General features: G+C 37.1%; 1 protein-coding gene across 1 annotated transcript; it reads left to right on the top strand.

The window, feature by feature from the left end:
* Positions 1–3,989: 3,989 nt before the first annotated feature.
* On the top strand, positions 3,990–5,388 carry LOC102704338 (transcription factor JAMYB). The gene is made up of 3 exons (XM_015836984.2): positions 3,990–4,179; positions 4,469–4,598; positions 4,672–5,388. The coding sequence occupies exons 1-3, from the start codon at positions 3,990–3,992 to the stop codon at positions 5,345–5,347; spliced, it is 996 nt and encodes a 331-aa protein (XP_015692470.2). The 3' UTR covers positions 5,348–5,388.
* The last annotated feature ends 5,127 nt before the right edge of the window (positions 5,389–10,515 follow it).

The following is a 10,515-nucleotide window of genomic DNA, read 5'->3' as shown; positions in this document are numbered from 1 at the left end:
ATCATCTACTAATATTACTATGTTTTTTTGCATCAGATAACTTACCCTAAATCTAACAACAAACGAACACAGCCTTCATCTCCAAAAAGGAAGCTTCTTCTTGCCATGTGTATGCTTTGTCTAGGTTGTGGTGTATTTGTTGTTAGTGTATGTATCAAGAAGGAGAAGGGTGCAGGAATGTATCCAAGATTAATTAGACCCCAGAGACTAGGCTAAGACTGAGACCTTCAATTGTTAATTAAATTTCCACAGAGTTATTATTTTTTTAAGAAGCTTCTTCTTCATCTTCATCTCCAAAAGAGAAGCTTGTTCTTGCCATGTGTATGCTTTGTCTAGGTTGTTGTGGTGTATTTGTTGTTAGTGTATCAAGAAGAAGAAGGGTGCATGAATATATTCATGATTAATTAGACCTCAAGACTAGGCTAAGACTAATTAAGACCTGCAATTGTTAATTATATTTCCACATAGCTATATTTTTTAAGAAGCTTCTTCTTCATCTCCAGAAAAGAAGCTTCTTCTTGCCATGTGTATATGCTTTGTCTAGGTTGTGTGGTGTGGATAAACACTCTTGTCAACTTTCACATAATTAGATTATACCACTGAATTTTTTTAGCTAAATCAGCTTCTTCCAAATCACAGCTCAAGTGCAAAGATGGGCATATCATTGTCTACTTGCTAACTTATCTACTATAACCAAAACAAACAAAAAATTGAAACTTAATTTTATAATCAATTTTATGATTTCTTTTTTTATTGTAGTTTATTTTTAAGCATTGGTTTTTAAATCTCAAATAGTACATATATAAAGGTTTACCTATAAATTTGTTTTGGTTGATTCGTTTAATTGTTTGATGACTTATCAACTGTATCTTAACCGACCAGTTAGTTTTTTTTAAAAAAAAAATCGATCAGTTAACTTTTTTTTTCAGACGTATGGTTCCTCTTAATTAATTTCCTACTGTTACTATAAAAAAATAGAGCTTTCACTCGGTTCACTTAATTACACTTTAGAAGATACAAGTTATGCAGCAAACTCCATCTTAATTAATTAGTGGGTATAACTATTTCCTTGTCCCACACTATTGAGGCATGCCATCCCTTATCTAGAAAAGTTAATCACTTCACCTTCATGTAGCTGCATTAAAGTTGTAGTTGCCTGAATGAATAACACATTAATTAATTAACTAAAAAATTATTGAACTACAACTTGACCTCCAAAACAGCTACTTTTTGGATATATCTAGGAGTACATAAAATTCGACCTTTTGAATTCATAACGCATATAGAAGAAGTTCCCTTGATGTTCAAAGATGCCCGCCCCTCTTACTCTTAACAATGGGGATCAATTCGAGCTTAGCTAAAAAGCTACCGATTAATCACATTTTTAACAAGCAGCTGATGATATCTTTGTCACTACTACGGCTGGAAAAAATACTACCTTTTTTTGTTTGGAACAAACAAAGTAACTCTACTTTGTGGTTTAAGAAGAATCATATGGAATAATTGTGGCCTTTGCATTATTCCCTCCATGCATGGATTAGATTAACAAACTAGTTAATGTCGTTTTAAGTCTTGCTGCATCTTTGAAACCATTATTCCATTCCGTTAGTCTTGCTCCAACAAAGCAGATATTCTGCTAATTCTTTAATTATTTAATCCTTGCAACCCACTCATCTTTAGTTCATTAGAAGTGGTATTAATTTGTTGTGAGTCTGATGGAAGAGGCTGGAGACGTAAATCATTTTTATTGAAAATGATAGTGTTATTAGAGTTTAATTAAAAAGGTGGTTGTGAATCTACACATCTTCTCTGCATTGTTTTACATGAAGGGGGTTGGTTCACTAAAATTCTTCAATATTAGGCGCCCATCTATGTGTTATCTTCTTCTCATTTGACTCTAAACACCCAGATTTAAGTATGGGAAGATCTAAGTTAGCCGTGTAATCCTTTATCACTCCTTTAGCGGTGGTGGCGGAGGTGAATCTGTCCCCCACCTACTATTTTTGTTGTGAATTTTATAGATTATCCCTTAAACTTCTTAATATTAAACAATCAATCTGAAAGGAGAGCTGTATATAATATCTAAGTCAGGTTGAATATTCCCTAAACAAAAAATATGGGTAACATATTTCATAGAAAATATATTTTTTTATTTATTTCTGATAATATTATAATATATTTTTTTTATTTGTAGCAAAAAGCATGTGCGTTAAGCTAGTATGTAAGAAAATAATCGGTGGATATACTTGATTAAAAAAAATCATGCATACTTGTTTTATGAAAGATGCATGATTACACTGGATGGTCTACACATGTCAGTATGCCACTAGGACAATGAATGACTAAGAAGATATTAGTTTAAATTTCAGCAGGCTTATGAGAGATTTATCTCTCGAAACCGCCCGTAGAACGTAGAGTTTTTATGGGAATTATAGATGAAATTAATTAATTAATTTCTATGAACAAATTATAAAACTCCTACGTTTAAAATAAACTGAACTTATATGTCCAGGTTTAAGTATGTCTCCGACTTGGCATGAGTGTTTACATTTACAAGTAATATCTTTTCAGGGAAAGACAACTATGGATAAAAATGGTCTGAACCAAAAGTTACTAAGTTAGACCATCTCTAATATTACAATACCATTTTCCAAAAATGAAAATTGAATAATAGAGTTAGAGACGGTAATGTAATTGGTATTGCCGAAACAAGGGAAAATCGAAAACGAAAGTATCAAATGGACCTAGCTTGGCCCCCTAAAGCAATGTATCGCAGGGACAAAAAAAAATCATAGTCCTGTTTGTATTATAAATTAATATCATAGACTTATATTTACTCTAGGTTAGTAGCATTTAAATTAAGCAACTAATTTTAATACCTCATGATAATATTATAGTATCAACAACGATAACACCTACGAATTGTTTGGCCTAGGTTCTTACTATTCTGATAGGTTATCAGTTTTATACAGGATTTTCATATAGTGATTAGGAAAAACCTATACAGTTTTCATATCATTTATTAGATATTAAGTTGCATGCACCGACTAGTTGCATCCCCTCAAGTATTAAGCGTGGATTATTGGAATGGACTACAATTATTTTATTTAAGTGCGCGCCAATTTTGATTCAAACTCGAGACCTCTGGCTGTTAAGTTGCATGCACCGACCATTTACATGTAAAAGTCTAAACTAGCAGGAAAAGACAGACAATTCAGTCTAACACTGGGAATAATATAGAATCAGAATAAAATGGTCGGCAGAAAAGTTGATAGCAAGTACGTGTATGAGCAGGGATAAAGATAATAAGTACGTAGACGCATTTGTTGAGGGTTTAGAAAATATATTGTTGGTATAGTACCTGGTCAGGTTGTAGAGAAAACGAGTATAAAAAGGTAAATGTTTTTGCAGCTAATTGCGCCGTACGTGTAAGAGTCAACGTTCAACGGTTGACCGGTCGGAGAACAGCAGCAGCTAAGTAGAGAGAGAGAGAGACGCTGTTTTCTTAAGCCGCTTGAATTTGTTTACTCCATCGACACGCACACATCCTCCTCCACTTTAATCAATTATAATTTTAAAACTGTAGTGCTTATCGTTTAGCTTTTTCGGAACATATTTACAAACGAGAAAAAAATAAAAACAAAATTTTTATATAAATGTTCTTAACAATTTAAAAATAAAGTCGAGAAATAAAAAACTCTAAAACTAATTTGAAATTTAAAGATAAAAGAATTAAATATTGATTTATAAATAGAAGCAGAAATGAAAATACAAGACATGTCTATGGACCACTAACAGCTAATTAACAGTAGTCATTAGCAAGCATGCATGCATCATTAGTCATCGTCGTCTTCCTAGGTCGATCCTATATAAACCCCAGCCCCCATCGCCGCCTCTTCCATTCCCAAGCCACACTCCACAGCTACCAAATTCACAGACCGAACTAAGCTCTCTCCGGCCGGTCGTTCATTCTCCGATCGAGTCGATCGATGGATTTGGAGATGGAGATGGAGATGATGGGGATGCCGATGAGCCCGGCGATGTCGGCGGCGGCGGTGGCGAGCGAGGACGAAGGTGACCTGAGGCGGGGCCCGTGGACTGTGGAGGAGGACGCGCTGCTCGTCGACTACATCGCCACCCATGGCGAGGGTCGCTGGAACTCTCTTGCTCGCTGCGCAGGTAAATCAATTACACTATCTGTGTGCCAATACACCAGCTTAATTACTTGGTTTAATTGAGCTTAGCTACTTCTCCACTGAGCTAGCTAGTGCCAGTCTTAATCACACTGGAATATACAAGCTTGATTCGTCATACATCATCTACCTCTGCATGCTTAGTTTTTTTTTTTTGTGATTTGTGTATTGTGATCTTGATCACTTGCAAAAAAAGAGGAAATTAAGGTTTAATTAATTAGCTAGTGGTTATTAATTCAGTTTTTTGCGTGCTGATCGATGTGGGACACGTGTAGGGCTGAGGCGCACCGGCAAGAGCTGCCGGCTCCGGTGGCTGAACTACCTCCGCCCCGACGTCCGCCGCGGCAACATCACCGCCGAGGAGCAGCTCCTCATCCTCGACCTCCATTCTCGCTGGGGCAACCGGTAATTAAACTCTCGATTTTAATTACAAATCGGTCCTTTTCAGGGGCCTAAATGAATATGTGTCTTCGTCCAGGTGGTCTAAGATTGCGCAGTATTTGCCCGGGAGAACTGACAACGAAATTAAGAATTACTGGAGGACCAGGGTGCAAAAGCACGCGAAGCAGCTCAGGTGCGACGTCAACAGCAAGCAGTTCCGCGACGTCGTCCGCCACGTCTGGATGCCGCGCCTCGTCGAGCGGATCCAGGCTGCAGACTCCTCCGCCGCCGCGGAGTCCGACGACGTGCCGGTGGCGCCGCCGGTGATGGTGACGAGGTCGATGAGCTCGCCGGCGGGCGCGATGTACCACCACGGCCAACGGATACCCGCCGCCGCCATGGCGGCGGCGCCGGCAGCGGGTGCACAAGTTTACCATCGCCGCCTGCACGGCGGCGCCGGCGCCGGAGAGACGAGCTGCAGCGAGCCGAGCCAGGTGGTGACCATGAGCCCCGACGACGCCTCCAGCGCGCTCCAGTCGTCGTCGTCGCACTTGTTCATCGCGTCGCCGTCGTCGGCCGGCACCGTGGCGGCGGCGAGCGGTGTGATCGACGGAGACGTGCTTAGCGGCAGCTGGTCGGAGCTTCTTGCCACCACCACCACCGTCACCGGCCGCGACGGCCCCACCGCCGGCTTGCCGGACTTCGATGAGCTGGGAGACTTGGAGGACAACTTGTGGAGCCTTGAGGACATTTGGCTGCACCAGCAGTGTTGACGCATGCATGCCTACATAAACCAAATTAATTAGTCGGAGGATTAATTAATTAATTAAACATAAATCAAGATGCATGGAAGTATAAGAAAAATACATGTAAATTAGTCTCAGTACTGGAGTAGCATTATATATATAACAGAAGTTGCAGAGAAGATCGATCGAGGAGGAAACATGCAAAAGAAATAGTTAGTAACTAATTAAGGTTCATATAAATTTATTGGTGTGCCAAACTCCAAACATATACATGTAAATGTCATTCTTTTTTTTTCACTTTTATAGAAGATTTTGTGTTATTAGTACTTTAGTTTAGTTTTGCATGTTTAGTGTTCCATTACATATAATCTCGATTTGTAGCTTGTCCGGCTTCCACAAATGTAAAGATATTGTGCTTGAAGCACCAAATAAACATTTTATCATTTCAGTTTCGATAAATCTGTCGGCTCTATCTCTTCACTATGTGTATTCCTTTTTATTTAATGTTCTTTTATATAACTACTTAAAAGCACAGTCGTCCGTCACGCGTACCATGCCCCTGAAGCAAACTGAAAACAATTGAACAGCAGAAAAATGAGTAAATAAAAAAAATTAAGTGCTTAAAATTGTTTAGATCATACTACTAGATCCACACTTTCCTCTTTTTCTTTTCCAACGGGCTATTACAATACACTGGTACGTTACTATTAGTAATAAATAAATGGTGTTTCGGAGATGTGCATTTACCAAGTCTTAAAATTAGAACATTGATCACTGTTTTATATTCTAATGTATCTGTGTGAATTCTACTAATTAAAATTATAATATTTTGATAGTGCTTTAAAGAAGAATGGACTGAGCGCTATATGTGATTTTATTTTCATATATACATGTATCATAAATAAACACTAAATATATTGATAATTAAAATATTTAAATTTGGCTGAATTCAGCATATATCTGTACAAATTTGTTATATTTCTGACAGTATATCTTCAAATAATTTTCCCATGAAAACACCTTCCCCTTTTTGTTATGAACATAAATACAAATAGCTAGAGTATTGTTGAAGAGGAAGTTAATTAAACAATGACCTGCTAGCCATACTGTGTTGTGAAAACAGAGATAATTAAAACATGGGTGTGCTCAACCAAACATAATAATAATTTGATCGAATGCTGGCATCTTCCAGAGGCATCTTTTGCATGAATGTTCGACATGCATTTCTATCCAAACCTTTTCTTGTGGTTTGTTAATTAATTTTGCTGTGTGCGAAATGCCCAGCCTATAACAGACAAAGCTAGCTTGGCCCAAAGCTTGAGGCTATACCTCCAGTTGTTTCCATGTTGCCCACAAAAGAAGAAGAAGAAGAACAAGTTATTCATTAGTTAACTAAGTAATCAAAGATTACCAGTCAATAATGATGATGATCAGAGGTCGGTGAATCGGAGAGATTCCACCACATCAAAATTAATATGCTTTGCTTGCTTGCTTTGGACCAAGGAGACCGACCGAGTAGCTAAGCCTAGATTAGTCTTCGTAATTAACAAAAATTTAACTCCAGCTTTAATTGCTAGCTTATCCACATCCCAAAGAATGATTAGTTTAACCAAGGTTGATGCACTCTTGCATGGCACGTATAGCTAGCTAGCATTGTTAGTATATCTACTCTATCTAATTAATATATATAATTATGCATGCCACCTTCTCTTGAAATGATCAGTGGCAAAGCAAATTAATCATTAATAATCGTGCTTGGCTAGCTTATATAGGTTTTCGTGTACGTGTGCAGTGGTAGGTGCATATATGTAACAAAATAGCACGTATATGCATAGGAGAACATTTTTCAGCATTTTGTGTTCACCCATATTGTGTAACTTAGCCTATTCTATTACTCTCTTTGTTTTTTATTTGACGTAGTTGATTGTTAGATCTATATTAAATATTTGTATTATTTAAATATATATATATATATTATTGATTATTTTATGATTAAAATTATTAAAAAAACTTTAAAAATAACTTATAAACTTTATATATTTGCAGAAAAGTTTTAAATAATACAAACATTCAAATATATATTCAAAAGTTAATGGCATCAAGTGGAACTACAAGGAGTATATGTTAGTTAAAATAATCCATCATTTAATGTGTTGAAAAAATCCACTAAGGATGATTTACCAAAAAAAAGCATCCATAAATGTACCTTAACCTTCTTTTATGATGCTAATTAAAACAATCCATTAACGTAGGATTAATTTAATTTCTCGGTCTGAGTGGCATTATAAACGTGTGGGATTAACATGCCAACCGAGCAGAGCAGCGGATGACGTGGACGCCAGCTGGACGGCGCGGTCAAAGCATCGGTCTCCGGTCGTCTGGTCAAAGCGCGGTCAGCACTGGTGACGTGGGCGACCAGATAAGGCAGGCGAGGCCCCACTCGTGGAGGAGTAATATTTTATCCCGGCCGCCGCATATCCGCCATCAACGGCCCAGATTGGCTGATCCTGGCCGTCCAAAAATGGTCCACCTGTGCATTGACCCGCGTTGACTGGGTCTTCCAGCTTAGCTGCTAGTGCTTTGCTCTTAAAACGTTGGTAAGTAAGTAATCCATAACCGCTTCTTCCACTGATAACTCTTTGATTATTTATTTTTGATGCATTCATATGATTGGGTTTTTTTTTCTTTTTTCACTTTTTTCATTGGTGTGTCTTGTCGGCACTGAAGCTTTTGCTGCATATGCATGCATCTAACCAGTGAAACTGCCTATCCACGACTCATCTATTGGGTTTTTTTTGACAAAAAAAACTAAATAATATATTTGTAATAGAAAATAATTTATAAATAAAATTTTATACAATGTTTATAGCGTTTGGCTGGAAAATAAACTATAATGAAAAAACCTCCAAATCAACTCTAAATTTAAGATTGAAAATTCAAAATTTGGCTTATAAGCATAAGTAAAGCCAAAAGATAGATGTAATCCAAATTTATGACAGATTTTTGCACTAAAAAGTTACTAAAATGTACTAACTAAAGTATAGATATAGGGTAATAAGTGAAAATTAACATACACATAACTATGACATAACGTATACATCGTAGTGTCTAACATATGTTTTTAGGGGATGACTTTTGTGAGTTTCTAAAAATTATAAGACCTTATGTCCCGTTAGAAGCTGCAGCTATAATGTTACGGTGTTGGTTGTTATGGTTATGCAAGAATGGCGTTGTTTTTATAAGAAAATGATATCTTCTTGTTTACATATTATCTCCTTTAATTATTCATATCTTCTTGTGTACATTTGAAGTTGGTGGTTAGACGGTGTTTTATTCTGAAATAGGTGGCAATATAATCTTCCGTTTGATAGTTCTTAAACATTTACCATGCTATATTTATTTTTAAACAAAAATAGCGTATGGAAGTGTATTTTTGACTTTGTGCATCTAGTTACGTAGAGGCCAAGATTGATTTAAGTATGCTTGTATCATCTTAATGTGATATTTGGTTGAGGTCACTAAACCTTCTGTACATTATCGTAAAAAACATGTTTAACCATTTCAAAACTTACTTTGTTTCAAAATATAAATATTTCTATGTTATTAAATATCTATTAAGGTCGAGAAGAAAATACTGCAATGTTCCTCAATAAATAAGAAATGGATAAGAGTGAGATGGTAGGTGAGGATAAAATAAAAATAATTTTGAATAGAAAGTGATAGATGTGACAAATAGTATGGTATATAGTGACAAATATATATATTTTAGAGTGAAGTGTACCAGCAGTCCTTAAACTTGTGTGCATGTGTCATCTAGGTACCTGAACTCTCAAAATACATTTTTGGGTCCCTAAACTTATCCGGGGGTGTCATATATGTTCAATCGGGCTCCGACCGCTCTATCCGTTGACGTGTCATGCCACGGTGGCGCCTACATGTTGTCGGGGCCATGTAGATCCCACATGTCAGTATATCTCTCTCCTCCTTATTCTTTTCTCTCCCTTCTCGTAAGCGCCACCGTGGCATGCCACGTCAGCGGATGAAGCGGTCGGAGCCTGATTGGACCTATATGACACGTACCCCCGGACAAGTTCAGGGACTCAAAAATACATTTTGAGAGTTCAGGGACCTAGATGACATATGCACACAAGTTTAGGGACTGCTGGTGCACTTCACTCTATATTTTACAACAAGATTTAAATCCTAGGAATATTGATATTTTGTAACAAAGGGAATATGCAGTAGCGGAACCAGGCTGGGGCAGATATGGCTTAAGCCCCAGGCCTGACTTCAAATTCTCTCTTAAATTAGCTGAATCTACGGTATAAATTCTAAAAATAATTAAGCATATGGTAGCTTAGCTCTAGGCTTAAGCATTGTTTGGTTTTGCCCCTGGGAATATGTATTGTATATTGGGCTTACATGCACGGATACACTCAATGAGCTCACTCGCTGCACACATGCAAGTTTGCATGGCTTTCCTTATCAGTGGTCCATCCGAAAATCGAATGGCGGGAACTGGTTCCCTCCGTCTTCCACCAGCACACCCTCTTTTGTTCCCTCTCCCTATTCTCTATGGCCATTATAGAGGTGTTGGACCCCCTCAGTCCCTCACAGCCTTCACGCTGAATCTGCCCTTGCCCTTGATTCTTACTGCAAGTTGGGACGGTGCATCATCATATCATCTATGATTTTAATTTTGAGGTAGTAGAATAGACTGATGGTGGTAATGTGCTAGAGGAATGCATGCACTGATGCACATGTGTGAAAGAATCTCTGTCTCGTCCATTCATCACATTCTCGATGACACCTAGTTAATCTATTTATAGTTGATAAAAAGGCATCATGCAGCTCAACTTAGCTATAGCTCCGATCTTCCACGCATCCTCTTCGTGCGGTTTAATTTGTTATCAATGAAAAATAACCCTTCTTTTAATTAAAAATCACAACCCTGCTGGTTAATTACTCCCTCTATTTCATATAATAAGTATTTAAGTTTGTATTAAGTTAAATATATTCAAGTTTAACTAGGTTATATAGAAAAATGTACTAACATCTATATATAACACCAATTAGTTTAAATAAATTTACCATTAAATACATTTTTATAGCAATGTATAGCATATTTGTTTTGGGTTGGAAATGCTACTATATTTTTATATCAACTTAATTAAACTTTAAAAAATTTAACTTAG

This window comes from Oryza brachyantha, chromosome 5, assembly GCF_000231095.2.
Source record: "Oryza brachyantha chromosome 5, ObraRS2, whole genome shotgun sequence".
NCBI classification, from domain to species: Eukaryota; Viridiplantae; Streptophyta; class Magnoliopsida; order Poales; family Poaceae; genus Oryza; species Oryza brachyantha.
The sequence above is the reverse complement of the archived record's forward strand: the minus strand, read 5'-3'. Positions and strand labels throughout refer to the sequence as shown.

What these genes read in the sequence shown, in the direction of transcription:
- LOC102704338 (XM_015836984.2), top strand. Translation starts at nt 3,990, where the DNA reads ATGGATTTGGAGATGGAGATGGAGATGATGGGGATGCCGATGAGCCCG. An exon ending in CTCTCTTGCTCGCTGCGCAG is followed by an intron (nt 4,180 to 4,468) that starts GTAAATCAATTA and finishes GGACACGTGTAG; the next exon opens with GGCTGAGGCGCACCGGCAAG. An exon ending in CATTCTCGCTGGGGCAACCG is followed by an intron (nt 4,599 to 4,671) that starts GTAATTAAACTC and finishes GTCTTCGTCCAG; the next exon opens with GTGGTCTAAGATTGCGCAGT.